This window comes from Alligator mississippiensis, chromosome 1 (assembly GCF_030867095.1).
Source record: "Alligator mississippiensis isolate rAllMis1 chromosome 1, rAllMis1, whole genome shotgun sequence".
Classification (NCBI taxonomy): domain Eukaryota; kingdom Metazoa; phylum Chordata; order Crocodylia; family Alligatoridae; genus Alligator; species Alligator mississippiensis.
The window spans coordinates 354,632,470-354,653,056 of record NC_081824.1 but is presented as its reverse complement, the minus strand read 5'-3'; the positions used below and the strand labels follow the sequence as shown (position 1 = coordinate 354,653,056).

The window sequence follows — 20,587 nt, the reverse complement described above, 5'->3', positions numbered from 1 at the left end:
AGGGCTTGGTCTGCAGGCCCTTGACCATAGGAGTTGCCCTTCTCTGGACCCTCTCCAGGTTATCCGCATCCTTCTTGAAGTGTGGCGCCCAGAATTGCACACAGTACTCCAACTGCGGTCTGACCAGTGCTCTATCGAGGGGAAGTATCACCTCCTTGGATCTAGTCATCATGTATCTGCTGATGCACGATAAAGTACCATTGGCTTTTCTGATGGCTTCGTCACACTGCCGGCTCATGTGCATCTTGGAGTCCACTAGGACTCCAAGATCCCTTTCCACCTCTGTGCCACCCAGCAGGTCATTCCCTAGGCTGTAGGTGTGCTGGACATTTTTCCTCCCTAGGTGCAGCACTTTGCATTTCTCCTTGTTGAGAGAATATAGTTTATTTCAGACAATTTTTCTAATTTATCAAGGTAATGTTGAATCTTAAGCCTGTTCTCTAAATTGTCTGTCACCTCACTCAGCTTGCTGTCATCAGCAAATTTACTAAGCGAATACTCAATTCCATTCTCTAAATTATTAATGAAGATAATTGAACAATGCTGGACCCAGAACAGAGAGTTCAGTTCCCCTGGGGAGCCTCACTTGATATCTTCTCCTAGAAAGCTCTCTTACAAACTATTAAACAAATATAAACAGGTACTCACTCGTGTTCCCTTTGTTCCTGGCAGCCCTGGTTCTCCAGTATCACCCTGCAAGAAAATCATATGTATTCGTCTTTCTCAGCAACAATGGTTTAGGTGAAGGGTTGGCAACCTTTTTATCACTACGGGCAACTGCTGACAACCCCACACTCCTCAGCTGTTAGCAGATGCTGCAAGAGAACTATATAAAAAAAGGCAGCCACTAGAATCCTAAGGATGCCTCCTCTGCCACTATCGTTGGAGTAAGCTGCCATTTCCCTGAACTGCTACAGGCCAGATCCAATCTCTTCACAGGCCAGATCTGGCCCCCAGGTTGGAAGTTGTCAACCCCTGCTTTGAAGAAGTCTGATCATATAAAGGTGCAACTATATGGTGCAAGCCAGTGCCATGTATAAGACACCCTTGCTAGCTCTGCACGTGCTAGCTCTGGAATTGGAAACAGCATAACCCAGGGGTGCTCAACTTAGTGGTGTTCAGCCTCTCCAACCCCATTACTTAGATGAATGGTGTGGGGCTGATCCGCATGCTAGATCAGCATGAGGCTGGTCAGCATGTGGAGTTGGTCTACAGGGGTGATCTGGCATGCCCCTGTGTGTGGGGCTGGTCCACAGTACAAGCCCACATGCTGGATCTGGCTGTCACACAACCCTGTGCACTGGCTCAACCCCAAGCGCTGGATCCAGCCATGGTACAAGCACATGCTGACATGATCTGGCATGCAGGGCCATGTCATCTGGTCCATGGAGCTCCCCACAGGTCCAGGAATTTGGCAGTGGCAGTTAATTGCTCCCAGGGCTGCAGCAATTAAAGCTGCCATTACTCCCCCGCTGTCAAATTTCTACATCTATGGGAAGCCCCATGAGCCAAATGACATGGATCCCTGGATGGGAGGTTAAGCACAACTGGCATAGCCATATCACCACAGTGCTGCAGCTGGGTGAATCAGCTCTGCTGAGAAACAGAGTTTATTAGACTGGACTGCACTAATACAGCTGCACTAATAGAAGTACCCCTTGCAGATCTCAGGGTATCGCTGCATGGGACTGACTTGTGCAGTGTTGACATACCCAAAAATATTGAATACAACTCACCTTAAATCCTGGTGGCCCAGGAGGACCTTCAGGTCCTTGCATTCCAGGAAACCCTATCAGACCTTGTAGTCCAGGCAAACCTCTTTCACCCTATGAAGAAAAAGAATACTTCAGCCATCAGACACTCTTTCCAGAACTCCTAACCACTGAACTGTCTATATCCATTTACCCTAGGACTTTATAACCCATCTGTATGTACTCCTCCATTCTGGTCTAACTGTAGACCTACACAGCTATTACTAAATCAAATAGTAATTTAAATACCCAAACCCAGTAAAAAGAAGATGAAAAGCTGCAGATGGGGGTCTGTGTTTAAAACTATCACCATCCTCTTATAAACAAGTTATTCCAGCAGCTTTTGGGGCTATAGACTTTGCCAGTTAGGTATGAGCTTGAGCTTTGCAGGTAATGTGGAGCTAAAATCCAGGAAAGTTTGTGATAAATCATCTCCCAGGTGTCTCAGTGCATAAAGCTTTTCACCCTTTGGAATCTTTCCTGCAATATGGGGCAAAAGATGGACTTTCACAACCTTTGGGCTTGAAGATTTCTTTTTCTCCTAATGATGGGTACAGCTCTATATTTATTTAGATCAGGTAAATCTTCTGTTAACAAATTGAAAACTAAATCCATATCACTTGCTGGACTAATGCTCTAGCTACTTAATTTTCACCGAATTAGAGCTCCATGGCCCCTGGCAGACATTATTTCCATTAAGCAACAGGTAATACTGCTTAATGGAAACTGTCATGTCACTAATGAAATCATTAGCAGCTTTATCTGATCAAGGATTGCAGAATTTACACAGAAGGAAAAGAAAAATATATCAGATATCTACAACTGACAAGAAGAAGCATAACCACACAGAATATAATGTTCCTTCTAAACTACCATGTAAAGTAGGGAGGAATTGCAGTACATTTGAGAAGAAAAACAATTATGATATGCAAAAAGGCAAAGGAAAATGCACCTCAGTATAAACAACTGAAAGCCAAGCAGACACTGAAAATGAGTCATATTTTCAGAGCGTGCCTGCATGCACGCATGTGTGCACACACACATATATATGCAATCAACAAAACAAACTGCAAAATGAGAAACTGTAAAGTACTACTTGGCTTAAACTGACATACAACCAAATTGGAACTAGACTTCTATGCAGGTGCACAGCTTAGGTAGAAGAGCAAAGACACCCCACATTGATTGCTTTGCATAAGGATTATTTATTTATTATTTATTCTTTGGTAGCACCTAGGGGCCAACCAAAAACATAGATTTATAATATTAGATATTGCACCCACAGAGTAAGAGCCTACCCCAATCTCAGAGAATTTACAATCCAAGTAGATGGGAAATACAGAGGGCAGGAGAAGGGAAATAAAACAGATATACAATGAACTAAGGGGCAACTGACAGATGTCATGTTAGCAGCACATTTTTTGAGGGAAAAGGTTGGTGTTTGGGGTGGGGGGGTTAATTGTCTGTGTTGAGTTCTACTAGGAGGGTATCAGCTACATGGAAAGGTGAAAGAGAAGAGAAGCCGCATAGAAGCAACATGGCCAGAGAAAAGCCAGGGAAGGGAGGGAGTAGAATATGAGGGTCAGGTAGAATCAAACTGAGGTGGTGAGGACATGAAAGAGGGGTCATAAGAAGATTAAACCAGTCATCACAGGTAGGAGAGAGAAAAGTGTAAAAACCAGCCTGATGGCCAAGGGTTCTGAAAAGTGATGCTTTCTATGTCTATTCCTAAAGCATGAGTTCCTCTGGGCTACGGGATGGAATCTTGCTGGAATTTCCTTTCTTCCACCAGTTACTGTGTGTTAAGTTTAGTACTTGGTTATCCAAGTACTAAACTTAATGCACAGTAACTATAGCACATTTATGAATGTGTAGACAGACCCAGTGCTCCCAAAGAGATGCCATCCTGTGGACCTATGTCCAAAGGGTTCTCATGAAAGTTGGATGTGTTGTAGTCCAAGTCCTGCCCCTTACTCCTCCCTTTAGGAGGAATTTTTTTTTTTTTAAAGAAGTGAAAAAATCCTCTTTCCTGACATACTGGTATTTGAAAATGGGGCATGTGCCTGGAAAAAAAATCTGTTTTTCACCAAAATATTTGCATTAGAAAGTAGAAATTATTTAATTAGAAATTCACAAGCAGTCCTCATAGAAACTGTACTTCTGATTCCATTTATTTTCAGGAGGCCAGGTCTCCTGGTTGGACAGCACCCACAATCATGTAACATTTTGAATATGGAAAGCACTACATCTTGGGACCTCTGACCATGACACATCATAGGTTATGAGACATCTAGGCAGCATTTCTAAATAAAAATACTTAATTTTGGACAATATATTTACTTCCTCAAAAAAAAAAAATTCCTTGAAAAGCACACAAACCAACATTATTTAATCAAAAAACTAATCCTCTGATAAAGTCTTTTTTTCTTTCAGTAAATGCTTAAAAGTTATGACCACTACTATTACCCAGGATGCTTGCTCAAGGCTGTTGGTTGCTAGAATCTCAGGGAAGGTAAAAGATTACACACACAAAAGAGAAAAGAAAACAAAAACAAAACAAGAAAGTCTCTAGTCAAAAAATACAAAATCTTAACTCTAAGACTGACCTGAAAAAAACTTTTTTTTTATGAAAAAAGGTCATGATCCAAGAAGAGACTTCCAAAGAAATGTGGAAGTCATTATTTTAAAATCTTTGGAGGATATCTGAAATGTTAAATAGATTACCACGGTTCTAAAATTTTGTGTTTTGGCTGCCGTACTGGTACTCCAGTAACAAGTCTATCTATAAAAACAGATATAGTATAATTTAAGAACAGGATTTTACATGGAATCCTGGATATTTGCTCCCGTGACCTGCTTGGAGATGGAGAGGAGAGAGATGACACAGTTTACCATTGCTCATGAAAAACTGTTGCACATCATGAAAAACATGATGTGCAACAAGAAGAAAACTAGACACTTTGACACCAAGGGTAGGGACAGACATTCAAAAAGCCTGAGCGTGAATTGAGTCTAACCTGCAGAGAGTGAACTGGTTTGCAAATGAATAGACATTCGGCACATGCCTGCAGTGGCTCAAGCCAGAAGCCCGGAGGTGCTAGAGCAGCCCTTCCTTTCATAGGAAAACTGAGCTGAGGAGGGGGACATGGCCTTCCCCAGCGATTCCCTGACAGCCAGGAACAATCCCGGCACCCAGGGCTGCTCAGCCCCAGAGGGGAACTTTTCCCCCCCGTCCCTTTCCCCCACTGCCGCGGGGCTGGGAGGAGGACCCTGTTTGGTGCTGGGGAGGGGGCTCCATGAGGCTGGCTCACCCCAGAGGGGGACTCTTCCCCCAGTTTCTCGGCCATCACTGTGGGGAGGGGAGGGAGGGGCTGTATGGGATGCTGCCCAGCCCCAGAGCAGGACTCTTCCCCCCACTTCTCCCTATCCCCCAGGACAGAGGCAAGCTCTGTTCCATGCAGGGGAGAACTCATCTCCCTCCTCTTCCTCCTAGAGGGGCAGCGGGAGCACAGAGCTCAGCTGGGCAGGGTGTGGGTGTGTGAGGGAGGCTGAGGGGTATAGGGATCCCCACACACTCCCCATGGCATGCAGCCCCCATTCCCTGGCAGCAGCAGCAGAAGGAGGCAGGGAGGTCAGGGCGCTTGTGCTTAATGCAGGCATGGCTCTGGCCAGCGCTGCGCGGAGGAGGGAGTGGAGTTTGCCTTATCCCCAAGGCTCTGATCCCCATGTCTGTAGCTCCAGCCCTTGCAGCAGGGGAAGCCATGCACTAGAGCCTGCCATCTCTCCAGCTCCCAGCTGCACTGAATGATTATAGGAGTAATTTCCATTTATATTAAGACCCTCTTAAAGGCTCCTTTCCAGTGCTTCATCTCATCCAAGGCTATATTGTCACTTTCCAATCTGCTCTGTGTAAAGTCGACGTGCTGTAATAACCCAGGAAAGGTCAGAGACTTGTGACTCAGTCAAAATTTCAACCTTGATCCCACTCTTGGAGGTTTGGGAGTAAGTGGGTGAGCCAGGGGTTAGTGGGCTCACCCTTTTGACTTAAGCAGTGAGTAGTACAAGTGCCAGGGCTTCCTCATTTTGTCCCTCCCTACCCACTTTCTGCCAAAAGAAATACTGAGTAAGGAGCCCCAAATCCTCCCTCCCTGCTTCTCCCAATGACTGCAATCAATCTAGGACCAGGACCAGGCAGTGAGTTAAGGGCAACTTACACTTTCCTGTGCAGCCAAGCAAAATTGGGGACAATCTAATTGCTAGTGAATCCATGCAGCTCAGGAGGTTTGCCATCCTACCCCCTGCCCTAGTTATTTGATCCCGCTTCATCTTAAATAAATGTTAAAAAAAGAAGCACTTGTGTTCAGATTGTATATGAGCAGCATACCAAGGAATTCCAAGTGAAGTAGTGTCCCTAAGGAACACATGGGGAAAGCTTCCAACACCTTTTGTAGACCATGGGCTCAATGGAACCACCCACACCGTAAAGTTCTATTCAGTCTGTCTACAGATACTCATTGTTGGGCAGCAAAAAGATAGCTTGTTTAGAACCAGCTCAGCTATCTCAGCATAGGCGGTGTGTGCCTCCTGAGGCTGGGCGACCACCCACAGGTGGCGACACAGGCATCGGCAGCGAGGGTGGACCAAGCAGGGAAGTGCCAGCAACACTTCTCGGGGAGGGGGAGGGGCACCATAGCTCTGCCTATCCATTGCCTGAGCGCTCACTCTCAGGGGGTGCACCAGTGCTCTCAGGGGGTGTATGTGCACCCCCTATACTTCACCTATGTAGCTCAGGGACCAGGAGGATCACTACAACCATGTTAACATAAAGGTCTTCATGAGCGAATTTACTCTTTTCTTAGCAGGGTAATTTATCCCACACACAGCTCTGTCCTAACAATATTGGTTCTTTGACCTGACCTGGCTCACTCAGAGCTAGCTCTGGTTAACCTACACTATAGTGTCAACATTCTCACTAAATAAGAGTTTTCAGAAAGTAAACAACTTATGCTACAACAAAATGCTTAAAACCTCTCCATAATTTTCTGTTCTATTTCTTTGTTCACCCAATATATCAAACAAATAGCTCAATATCTAACTCATATACATTTATCCTGGGAACTGGAACAAGAAGAAGTGACACAATAAGTAGTTACACAATATAACTTGGCAAGCACCAGATGACTACTGCTCTCCCGCTTATTTTCTCTTAAGTATTCAGATCTCTAGTGACTATGTACAAAGGGCACGAGAATCTGAGTGTAATGGTTACATATACAGTTGTTCCAGTTCCAACATCTACAGCTGCAAAATCTTCAAAAGTAACACTTAGTTGGCTTTTGCTACCAAGAATTAAATTCATAAAGCTCAAAAATTAAAATAGATGCAACCAACACTATGTAATCATCTATCTGTATCTCTATTGTTTCAATGTATACCAGAGGAAAGAAGAGAAAAACTCACTACAAGAAATTTAGACAGAAAGCATAAACTTTGTATTAAGTGAGGTGAGAGGCTGCTTAAAAAAATAAGTACTCGTTACATGTTGGATAAAACTGACTAATAAGATTGCTTTTTACAGCCCAGCCCTCACACAATACATCGGCATGTGCTTGCAACACTGGCAAATGTAGAAAGTCAAAATTATAAGCAAATTAACAGCCCTCTAGAGAGAAGTTAGCACATTAAGAATAGAACCACACAGGTTGAGCTGACTGGCACTATCCCTTCCAAATTAGCTGTGAAACAGTGTTTCATACATAGAACAACTGTTGATCATTATTCAAGACAGTTGCATGCAGTAAGTACCAGGCTTACTCAAATATAAGGGGTCATTATGGCTTCTGCAGGGGGCCAGAGCAGGGTAAGAGCAGCCCTGGACTGGGCTTCTCCTGTCATGTGCAATTTGCTTCCAATGGAGCGCCACATGTAGACGTGTGGCCTGAAGTGCTTTAATGAGCCTGAATTTTCTGTGAAGAAAATTCAGGCATATTAATTGTATGCGTAGACATGCCCAGTTTGTACTACATATAAATAAGTACAAAAGTGCTTTTTAAAGTGTGTTTATGGCGTATCTGTTCTAATCTTGTAGCAGTTTAACAAAAAGGTATGATATATTATTTCTGCATTAATTAAATCTATGGTTATTATATGCAAATTACTACAGATTTCTTTATTTTGAGGTCAGTGTTTTCAGATGTGTTCTTGAGTTCCATGTGCTCAGGGAGAGCAGGTCTGACAGTAAAGAAGCAGAGAAAGGGGTGCAGGGGGAAGAAATTAGGGGCAGGCAGGTGGGCAGAGGACAAGGGGGCTATCTGACCCCCAGATTTTATTTTCCCTGCTGTAGCAAAAGAAGATGGACAAACTCAAGGCAAATCTCCAATAATTAGATTCTATACTTGGAAAATTATAAGAAATTTATAAATTTTCCATATATAGAGTCTAATTATTGTGAGGGGGGGGTGTCTTATATTTGACTAAATACAGTTGTTTTGTTGGTGCATTTAGGTAGGAAGGAGGAAATATTCAGATACTTTTCCATACTTTTTAGGCTAATCACCTTTGGGCAAGGAGATTTACATAGGTTTACATAACTGAGAATACACTTATAGGCTAACATTTTTGAAAAACAGGAGACCAAAATTAGTATTCTATATGCATATTTAGACATGCAATTGCAAGATTTTCTAAATTACTTAAAAGTCTGTCTACCCAGCATAATGTAATATCAAGCAGAGATACACAAGCTAGCTCTGAATGAGTTAATATACCCTCCTTTTCAAAAGGACCAATATTTGTCTACGTGGAGGGCTGAATTAATGTAGTTATACTACTTCTCACTAGGGGTGTGCGAAGCAGGTAGTATTTGATCTGGACTCAGCCCGATTCAAGAGACAGCAATTCAATTTGCTGATTCAGATCACTGTCCCGTTTCAATTCAGCTGAACCTGAAGATTCGATTCTGATTTGGAAAATCAGTGATTCAGCCATAGACACAGCTTTATATGATATTTTTTTTATGTACCTTGAGGTACCAGGTGTGGCTCATGAACACTGAGATGGTGGGGCGGATGGAGCATCCCACAGGAATGCAGGGGGTGGTGCCCTGCATGCTTGGAGGCGGACCCCTCCCCCACACCCTCTGGCTCAGCAATTGGCTGCGGAGGAACCCTGGGTGCTCCCAGACCCAGAAGGCACCAGTTGCCAAGCAAGGGGGGGAGGGGGAACCTGTGCACTCTGCAGCGGACTCAGAAGTAGACCAGAAGTACTTCTGGATGAAGATTACACAGCTCCTCTAGATAGACTGTTCCAATGCTTGACCACCCTCCTAGACCAAAAATTCTTTCTAATCTCCCACCTAAATTTCTTCTGATGCAGTTTGATGCTATTGCTCTGAGTTCTGACCACTAGAGCACTGGTCACCAACCTGGAGATCCCACTCTAAAGGTAGATCCTGGAGCCTCCTTTGGTAGATCCTGGGTTGGGAGGACAGATGGATGTGCATGCATGCACACACCCACTATCCCAAGCCCTAGCAGGTCAATCTGTGAGGAAGAAAAGGGGTGGGGGCCAAATCAAGGCCCCCATGAAGAGCAGCTAACCATGCAGCCCAGCCAGAAGCAGGTGAACGTAAGTGGGGCCCCAGTCCGGCTGAATGGTGGAAGGGTTGGAGTCCGGTGGGGGGGCTCTTCCAGAGGTGCGGAGAGCTCCCTCCCCACCTCTGCAAGGATAGAGGTGGCAGAGGCTGCTGCTGCTGTACCTCGAGTCCCACTGCAGCTGGACACATGTGGGCATGGCTCAACTTAGCAGCGGGGACTAACATGGGGGTGGCCCCAGCCCAGCTGGGTCTGGGAAGATCTGGTTGTCCAGGGGTGTGGGGAGGGGGCTCCTGCCACTGGGCACAACCCGACAGAACCCCTGGGGGCCCATGCCCCCCACCTGTCCTTATGGCACAGCAGGCAGCCTGCAGCAGCAGTCACCTTGTCCTGAGCACAGATGGGGGGGCACTGGCCTCCAAACCTTCACCAGGTGCACCTAGGGGTGAAAGACCCCCTCCCACACACCCCTGGACTGCGGAGACTTCCAGACCTGGCCGGGCTCGGGCCCAATGCTACAGTCCTCTGGCTGCTGAGTGGGCATGGCTCAGTGCAGCTGTGGCACAGAAGTGGGATCTGGTCCCAGCCTGGCCAGGTCTGGGACACTCCTTGGCCCATGGGTGAATGGGGTAGGAGGGCGGGGTCGTAGTAGATCCTGGGTTGACCTTTAGTTCTAAGAAGAGATTTCCACCATAAAAAAGGTCAGAGACCACTGCCCTAAACACAAAAAAGTCTATCTCCTTCCTCTCTATAATCACCCTTCCAGTATCTTAAGACTGTAATCAAATTCTGTAATTCCCCTGTCTTTTCCTCTACAGATTAAATAACCCTAGTTCATTTAGCCTTTCCTCATAAACCATGTTTCTGAAGCCTCTAATCCTTTTTGCTGCTCTCTGATAGATTTTAACAGAATGGACAGAGTCTTTCTTAAAGCAAGGGATCCAAAACAAAACACAATACTCCAAGTGAGACCTAACCAGTGCTGAATACAGTGGTGAAATAATTCCTCTTGATTTGCAAGAAACATGCCTATTAATACTTACTACAGATTTAGGCTATGTTTACATTGCGGTGGGGTGAGATTGCAGGAATGTGTAGACATACCTGCCTAAGATATTGTACTTTCTACCATTAGGATGCCTACTTTAACTGATGCTTAGAGAGTAGCTAATTTTGTCAATTCCCATTTCTCTAATAATTGTTTATTTTTAATGAAATAGTATTAATTTTTTGGAAGGGAAGGGAGGTCAGTTGACCCGCAGGAAGAGTTAAGAAGTGTACAAAAACATTCAGATTTATATGGAGTCTTTCATCCAGTAGGATCCCAAAGTGATAGATAGATTTATGTCCCCCTAAAGTAGATATTCTAGTGTGGACTCAAAAAATGAGATATGATGACATATTCATGGATATTTTATTAATATTGTAAGTGTCATGAAGCATGTTAATCTTATCTTTTGTCTTCTTTTTGTTTAGCTAGCTAGAATTCTAAAAATCCATATCTTCTAGATTAAAAGAATCTGCTACATAAAATAATAAAGGCTAGAGTCAAGGGCCTCTCATCTCTGATTTAAGTGATGAAAAGAGCAATTATTGGAAGGCAGGAATGATAGCAACATGAGTCACTACTCATTTCTTCATTCACAATATGTCAGTACATGCCACACAATAAATATTTTTTTTTAAGTCCTTTCACAAGAAAAACAGATTTTTAATACACTGATTACTTAGCAAGCAATTCCTGAGAAGGATAACAAAAAACCTTAATGGAAACAAATTATTTACCATAAGCCTTGAGGGTTACACTACTCATATGATTTCACCTACAGGCACTGCATTTTTCCCTAGCAAACATCTGAATGTTAACTATTTATTAGAAGAGTAGCTACAGCCTGCAGTTACTGTAGTCCAGATTGTGAAGCCCATCAGGTGAGCACTTACTCTGTGTTTACTCCTACTTTCTGCAAAGAGGATTATCATGCAAGTCCTGATCAAAGCCAAGCAAAGGCTCCCAAATACAATTGTGACACAATCACTGAAGGTGCTGAAAAAAAAATGCACTGCTAAACATTTGAGTTTGATGTAGAGATGATAGCAGCTTGAATCAAAACTGAAACGTTTGGCAACCCTCGCCATTCACAGGGAATACATTCTCATATCCCCCGTGAATGGCAAAATCCTCAAATAAGGCACTGCATTCATAAACACCATCTGCATTCATGAACCCAGTGCCCAAGGTGGCTGTGGGGAGGGAGGGCACGGCTGCTCTGGCAATGGCAGGAGTGTGGCGGCAGCGGTGGCAGGAGCGTGGCAGCAGTGGGAGCCCCGTGGAGGCAAGAGCGGAGCTCCCGAGGCACTCCTTTAAGTGTATTTAAGAAGCAGGTTCAGCATTCATGAATATTTGAAACTGCAAATGCCGAACCCGCAAATAGTGAGGGTTTCCTGTATAATTCCACAGTAAACCATTTCTCTCTCTCTCTTTTACACAGAGATCTCCACTAACATTAAACTGACCTACTTGAAACATAACAGGGAAGCATCTGTACCAACTTAGCCTTTTTTCTTGGAAAGCTTTATTAAAAATTGATTAACCTATTTTGAGATGAGTATTTTAAAAAGAAGGTGCTATGACTTCTTCTTAATACTTAATTCTAATTTTTATTTCCCTTAATTCTATTTTAGGACTATATTAGTTTTGGTGGATATCACTTTCGGCTTAAGTGCAATTATTAAACTACTAAAACCTGAAACCTTTCAGAATTAACAGTACTATAATCCTGTTTAGCTCTAGGGTATGTGTTCTAAAACCTACAGAGTTACAGTAGAGCCTTGTAAATCTCAATACAGAGTCAGCAAGCTCCATATAAAAGTTGAATTTAACCCTGTGTACCTGCATCCAGTTGATTTACCTGCATGCACTCTAATAAATTGGTAATCTATGATCTAAATGCTTTTCAGTAGACTAACACATCTCACAATATAGAGTTTGTATGTTAAGATTATGGTCTGATCTCATTACTGAGTTAGACACTTGTCAAATCACTGGCCTTCATTTGCCATCCAGTTAGGTACATTTTCCACCAGTGACTTAGAATAACTCCAGCAAAGAACAGGTGTTGAAAGCAGTTCAATTTAGATGGTTTTATTTTTTCATCCACAAGAGGGAGAGCTATGACTGAATATCTTACCAGATTAAAACTAAATAAATAAATTTCATCTGCTTGTCCTTAACTGCACCCATCTCTTACAGTATTTATTGAAAATGTAAAGTACAGGATCACTCATAAAGAATTAATTATTGTTACTCCTATGTATTCACACAACAAGGGTATTTAAAGACACGTAAAATGCAAAACATGATGAGCTTTAGACTGTCTGTTTCCCAAAGCTGGAATTTATGGACTTGTGTAAGTTACAGAAATGGCAGTGTTAAATATTTGTGAAGCAGTTGTGCAGGAGCACTACATAAACCCCAGTGTGGAATCTGGAGCTGACCCCCTGCCAGTTTGTGGGTGGGACAGATCTATGTCCTTTCCTAAAAAGGAAGATCCTGAAGAAACTGCTGCAAGTAGAAATCTGGCTCAGCATTTCTGGAATGGCCAAGCTACACTAACTGAAGTTTGAAGAGGGAAGCAAGCAAGGTGGCCTGGCATGACCTGGGTAGATCCATAATCTTAGGCAGCCTTCTGCATGTCTTAGGTTGGCAATCCATAAGCCAAATCCAGGCCTTGGAGCTTTTGGATCCAGTTGTGGACACAGGGTTATGGCAGCATTCAGCTACATTTTAGCTCTATTTGATGGTAGGGCATTCTCCCATACCAGGGCAGGTAATTATTTCAACTGGACGGCCGCTTACTGAGTTTTGGCAAGCCATCAAGGGCTGCATGACAAGCAGCCAGGGGCAGATAACTATTAATTTTCTAAATTTTTTAGGGACCCCACAGGCCAGATAGAATGGCCTGGCAGGCCGCATCTGGCCCGCAGACTGTATTTTGCCCACTCCTGTCCCATGCCATGGTGAGGTAAAGCAATGGCAACAGGCAGTTCTCTCTTGCCATGCCTAGGAGAAATGATGTTAGCAGCAGTGTTCCTGCCCGCCTGCCCCTGCCTGACCGAAACTGGGTCATTCTGACCCCCAACCTAAAAAGTTTAGCAACCGCTGGATTACAGCATTCTCAGGTGTAAGTTGTGCCCAGAAGCCTATGGTACCAAGGAACTGTTGTAGTTATTCCTGGATGCTGGAGAATACCTACCAGGGGCCATGTTGAGATTAGTATAAAGGCACTATTACTCATTCTACACTCCAAGGAATTCCCAAGATAGCCAATTCAGGCAGATTTCAAGTTGCCAGATCATTGTTTAACAGTTCATTGCCAGGCATGAATATCTGATCAGAGCAAGGTCATTTCCTTCATGCGCACTCTTACCTCATAGTAAGTGTAATGTAGCCTGACCCTCATTAAAACGGATACCTTATCTTACACACATCAAAGGCTAAAAGCATGCACATGGGTCATTACTATGGAATACAGGATGTGCTCTAAGTCTACACCCCAGTTTATTTCATGGTAACTTGCTTGTGTACCTATGCACAGTTTCATAGCTATTAAGAATAGAAGGGACAATTATGTTCATCTAGTCTGACCTGTTTCCTGCACTGCTTATTTTCTCTACTAAGTAAGGAGCCACTACTGAACCTATTAAATGTGGTTATTCTTGTGCGGGCCGGGAGCGATCCGGGCCCTTTTTTGCGCCGTGCGGGCTGTGGCCAGCAGCCCGGGCACGCTGGATTGGAGAAAACAGGCAACACGCTAGAATTAGTCACGGACGCTTAGTGGTTGATTCAAGATTGTTTACTTACACCGAAGATGGTCACGGTGTAGGCTGGACAGTTTTCCAGGCAGAGCTCCGATTAAATCCTCGTTTGAGGACTACGACAAGCTCGGGTCTCTCCCACGGAGTTGTTGAAGCTCCGTGGATCCTTTTGCGCACAGGGAAAGGGATACATCGAGGATTGCGAATGGTGACAGGGAGAGGCTAGAGACTGATCAGACCTCTGTTGCCTGCTTGAAATGCGCTGGGTCCGATAGGCTCCGCAGCGCTTAGAGATCTTCACACAGCGTGAAGATCCCTCCTCCTGATGTTCGTGGAGTCCTCCGACTTGGGCAGAAACCACTCAAGCTTTTTATACTGCTAGTAAGCCAATCACTAGCCTCCACGTGTGAATAATTTCTCGAATTATCATACAACTCCTTGCACCGTGCATTTCTGTGCTGCAAAGAAGAAATGCACACTGCAAAGAAAGCTACAATTTGGCGGGAAAATAATTCTGTGGCGCCAAAGCACACACAAAACAAAAATCACACCCTTGGGTTGTGACAATTCTATTCTATCAAAGGATCCTAAGCTTCTAATAATGAAGAAAACAGGGTACAGTTTTAACTACAGTGCTGTTCCATTTGACATATTTAGTTTAGGTCCCGAATCTGCACATGCCTAAAATCAGTGGAAACTCCAGCACAAACCTTTGAATTATTCTGCATTTGGTATATTCTGTGTCTACTAAACAAAACTGGAACATTCTTGAGCCAGCAGATGGGACCTGTATGTGAGAAGAGCATGACAACCTTCTTGTCAAAATATTACTACAGAGGTTACCTGGTACGGTCATATCAAACTTGTTTAAAAAAAAAAAATCACAGCTGAAAACCTCCAGTGCAAAAGGAATCAGAACAGTAATATAGGACTGACACACAACAAATTAGGAATAGAAAAATGTGTTTAACAGACAAAAGGTGACAGAAGTACAGTTTTAGAAAGGTAAGAATATTTATCTTGCTTTTCTAAATTCAATATTTTGGGCCTACTTGAGAAAGGATAGGGAACTTGAAGATCTAGGTATATTTTCTCAAATTTATCTTTAAGACTTATGCTGGTTGATGGATACGTGATTACAAGCCATTCTGACAGGGAGTAATCCTTTTACCTCTGAGGATAAGTAATAAAAAGGTACACATAATGCATGTCTAAATCATACTTGGGTTCTTGATTAAATGATCATAACTCAGGAGCTTCTTGGACTCCTTAGGTCCAAGAAGAGTTTAAAGAACATTGGCAAGAGGAAGGGCAAAGGTAAAAGCAATGTGAGAAAGGAAATTCCATTCGCTGAAGAAAAATTAAATGAAAGGGTGATGTTTTTCTTGGGAAGATCATCTGCTTAGTTCATTAGCGCTGAGTAATTCTTCCTCTTTTTTGTTGTACATTGTGTTAAAACACTTTGCGATGTTGAAGAGCCAGTAAGTAGGGGGAGAAAATGTTCCACACCCTTGCTCCTTAATTACTGAACACAACTTGCATATGTCTGGATTTGGCATATCTTAAATACTCATCTTATTTTAAAATATATATGCATAAAAACAGTTTGTATTTTAGGGATGATGATGATCACCATCATCATCATCATCATCATCACCAACACCATTATCACTATTATTAAGGTGTCAGAACTGAAATAAAATGTGACTTGATATATATAATTATAGAAAATATATATTTACCATAAACAGTAAAAAACATGGACTGCTCATCCTAGAAACTGCAAACTTCAGTAAGTTCTCACAAAGTAGTATTTCTTATCTTTAAGGCTACATAACAGATAGATATTGTTAGTCTAGACACCTCATTTGTTCTTTTAGGCCATGATGAAATGCCATTTCAAAATTTTTTTATAGCTGCAGAGCAGCAAGATAGCAGCTTCTGGATATAACTATAGCAAATATCCTGCTTTTTCAGTCTTAAAGTATCACAAGGTAAACAGTGTTATGCCTCAAACTTTAAGTCAGGGTTTCATCTGTAGATCCTGCTGAGCCAAGCAGAAGCAGCGGAAGACAGCAACTACACAGAAGGCTATTAAGTGTGATGCCTATAGGACACTTGACAATAACCTACCATAGGCAATATGGCTGTGCGAAATTTCATCCGGTGTTTCGTTTCAAAGTTGTTCCTAATCATTTTGAGCTCAAAACAGCGAAATCAAAACAAAACAAAAGCCTTTGAAACAGCTTCAAAATGAAACAAGGGCACTCGAAATGTTTCGTAGCCAGGCTTACTTGGCTTCAGCGCCGGTCCCAGCTGGCAGCACCAGCCTCCTGTCATCTGGCAGGCAGATCAGGGGCCTGCACGCACCCCGAAGAGGCCTACGGGGCTGTGCTGGACTCCTCCCAGGGGTGTGGGCCCCCAATCTGCCTGCCAGATGACAGGAGGCTGATGCTGCTGGCTGGGACTGGCGCTGGGCGCAGCCTGCACCCAGCACCAGGAAGATTGGTGTTGCTGCTGGCCCTACCTGGCAGCACCAGCCTCCTGTGATCTGGCAGGCAGATCAGGGGCCTGCACCCCTGGAAGGAGTCCGGCACAGCCCCTGCAGCCCTCCCGGGGGTCTGGGACAGCCCCCGATCTGCCTGCCGGATGACAGAAGGCTGGTGCTGCCAGCTGGGTCAGCAGCAGCACCGATCTTCCTGGCATGGGCTGCACCCAGTGACAGTCCCAGCCAGCAGCACCAGCCTCCTGTGATCTGGCAGGCAGATCAGGGGCCTCTCCACCCCTGAGAGGAGTAGGCAGGGACCCTCAGCCCTCACCAGGGGCGCAGGAAGCCCCCCCAATCAGCCTGCTGGGTCACAGGAGGCTGGTGCTTCTACCGGGGACAGTGCTGGGTGCAGCCCACACCCAATGCCGGGAAGATCAGTCCTGCACCCAGCACAAGGAAGATTGAGTCGGCTCTGATGCAAGGCCCAGGGCAAATCAGCATGTGCAGGGACCCTGATTCCAGGGTGAAAGTGGGTCCCCGCAAGAGCAGATTTGCCCCCGGCCCCCGCTGCTGGCCCCAGGCGACAGTACCAGCCTCCTGTCATCCAGCAAGCAGATCAAGGGCTGCACCCCCAGGAGCAGTCCAGCACAGCCCCTGCAGCACAACCCCCTCCTGGGGGTGCAGGTGGGCCCCCAATCTGCTTGCCAGATGACAGGAGGTTGGTGCTGCTGGCTGGGCCAGTGGCAGCACCGATCTTCCTGGCACTGGGTGCAGGCTGCACCCAGCGCCATCCCAGGTGGCAGCATCAGCCTTCCATGATCAGGCAGGCCAAACAGGGGCCTCCCGCACCCTCAGAAGGGCTTTGGGGCTCTGCTGACTCATTTGGGGGGTGCACCCCCTCCCGATTGGCCTGCTGGATCACAGGAGGCTGGTGCTGCCACTTGGGACCTGCACAGAGCACAGCCCGTGTTGGAAAGATTGGTGCTGCCACTCGCACCAGCCGACAGCACCAGCCTCCTATGATCTGACAGGCAGATCGGGGGCTTGCCCACACCCCCGGGAGGGCTGAGGAGGCTGTGCTGGACTCCTCCCGGGGGTGCAGGCCCCTGATCTGCCTGCCAGATCCCAGGAGGCCTATGGGCAAAACATCAAAACAGCATCAAAATAGCTTCGACAAAATGAAATGAAGCACTGCTTTCAAAATGAAACAAAATTCAAAACAAAACACTTCCATCAAAACATCAAAACGGAAGTCAAAGTGGAACAGTGCTGTTTCTCACAGCTCTAATAGACAACTATGCGTTTTCAGTAAAGCTGCAACAATCTCTGTTAATAATAATGGCAAACAAATAGCATTTTCTTGTTGGCATGTAGAAGGAACAAATCAAACAACGCTGGATAGCAGACAGAATTTGATCCTTTGCTAATGTTTCATTAATATCTTCCTTTGGACCAAAAGTGGGGGAAAAACACAAATATAAATATAAATATAGATGTGTAACCAGTATTATCACTTTCCAGAAAAATGAACCAACCATTAGAGTAACTAATTTATTTAGATGAAGACTGGATAGAAAACTATTGGATCCAAATATAACAATTATTATCCCTTGTGTTACAGCTAATTCTAGTCAGTAGTGCCAGCAGTAACTAAGACTTTTTAGACTTTTCTGAATCTATATCATCAAACATTGCATAAGGCACAAACAAGTTTCTATTGTCATTTTCTATCCTGGGATGATCTATGCATGTCCTTTATATTAAGATAGATGAGTTGTCCCTTTGTAAGTAGTTCTTGTAGTCTTCCATTGTTCTAGGTGTCTATACATAAGTAGCAAGGCTGCTCCAATGCGCTGTAATTACAATGCATCGGAGCAGACTCAATTAATTGAGTCTGCTGGAGTGTAGTAATTACCGTGCTCCAGCAGACTCGTGTCTCATGTATCGGTGTCCCACTGCTTGAAAATGCGGGCGGGGGTGCTTTAGCTAAATTTTGGTAAATAAACTTTAGTTAAAGACCCCTGCCACCATTTTTAAGCGCAGAGACTCTGATACATGAGACACTTTGGGCGCTTTAATTAGAGTGGCTCTCTGAGCGTCCCCGTCTTTCCTGCCCACTCCTGGAGCACGTGTATAAACTCCTTCATTCTTAACCTCACTGTTGTCATGCACAACCTGGATACTGAGTTCCCCATTACCAATCAGATATCATATGAGAGGATATTGTCAAAGCCTGTAGACAACTATATGACTGATCTTTGATCTCATCATCACAAGTGCTTGATGGGACATATCAATTTATAATATTCATCTTCATGTATGGTGTTTCAAATTTGAAGCAACTGGCTGTCAAACGGCTTTAGAGATGTATGCAATTTTTCCCCATTTAAAATTATAATTACTGCTAATTATAGGACAGGTTTTTGTGTTTACAGCCATTCTTTTAACATTCCAGAAACTCACTTTTTCTTTCACTTAAGAATTTCTCAGATTCTTTGTCACCAAGACTCATCACTCCTGCCAAGGCAGGGTCAATTAATTTGTCCTATCATTTGCTCAGATGGCAGAATGTGCTTTTATAACTAAGTTTTATAACCTCATGATAATAAATTATAGACATACTGCCCAAACAACCCCAATTTGGAGGATGAACAGACCGCCTGGAGTCTGGCCCCTTTATATTTCTGGTTTGGCTTAATAGAAATTAAACTTAGTTCTCATGGTTACTGGAGCACACGAACCTTCCTGCCATGTCAAGGTGCAATTTCCGGGGAAGGTGTTTAGTCTATTATAAATGGAAAGCTCTACTGAAAACTAAAGCATGCCATGATGCAATCCTTCTAAACAGAGGGCCCCAGCCTGACGTATGCACCAGTTATGTCCCATATAAGTCATAAGTAGGATTTGTGTGGGGCTTGTATCATGCATAGGTCTTGTTCAGGCCCTCTGTGAATTTCTGCTGAGACCACAATGACACATTGTTGCATTAAAGTGGTGATCCTGACACAGCGATGGAGTAAAGTTCGGGGGAGGGGGGGTTCTGCGTTCTTCTTGTCAGTATGACGATCTGTGGCAAATTCTCAGTCATGCACATTAGTTATATTGAATTGGCAAAAGAAAACTACTAAAAAGTTTTCCAAATACAAGTAGAAAGACAAAGGTTTTTATGAGCTCAACCACCAAGCTGTTGGGATTGTCCCAATACTTCAAGCCAATATATACCTGGGGCTGAGATCATACCAATGATGACTTTTGATAAGAACCACTATCCCATATGTCAATGCCAAATTTTAAAATCGATGACAATAAAATTTAAGGCCCAGACTCAGAAGAGAAGGAGGGATAACATTACATTCTTCTAAGGAATAGGTTGTTCTGCATTACCTAACATTACAAAGAAAAATAAAAGAGGGAAGCAGGAGGCAGAAAGAGCACAGGAAAGAGTTAAAGTCTCTAGAAGTCTACACAGTGAAGTAGAAAAATAAGCAAAAAGGCTAACAAGGAATAAAAAATACTGGCTTGGTACCTTTACCAAATACGACACTACAGCAGTTTTGTATCGTCTTTTAGTTTCATGCACTTGAAAGGCAAAAGGAACAATAAAAATGTAAAGTGATTACAGCATTAATACGGTATCATAATAATGGTTATTCATTCCAGGTTTTTCTCCTGTGAACGCTGTTGTAGAGAAAAGTGTAGGCGAAGATGAATGATTAATTGCAGCAAACACCTGTAAATCCCTGTGTCGGAAACTGGCAAAAAGAAACACCATTTATAATGGCTAACTTGCTCTGATGTCTATGAGATCACCAGAAAAAAGTATAAATTAGCTGAGAGAACAATTTAAAGCAGCCTAAAAGAAAAACAATAGAATGTGGCTGCTGTTCCCAATATATGCTCACTGCCAGCCTCTTTGTCTGTGTGTGCATGCTACGTAGTCT

At 43.9% G+C, this 20,587-nt stretch overlaps 1 protein-coding gene across 1 annotated transcript in view; it reads right to left on the bottom strand.

Annotated features, from left to right (window-relative positions):
• COL4A1 (collagen type IV alpha 1 chain) overlaps positions 1–20,587 on the bottom strand; it is a 218,247-nt gene that overhangs the window by 101,899 nt on the left and 95,761 nt on the right. Inside the window, exons 3-4 of the mRNA XM_059721088.1 lie at positions 1,737–1,826; positions 649–693 (exon numbers count right to left, since the gene is read on the bottom strand). Coding sequence (XP_059577071.1) covers positions 649–693; positions 1,737–1,826 — 135 coding nt within the window. The remainder of the gene's footprint in view (positions 1–648; positions 694–1,736; positions 1,827–20,587) is intronic.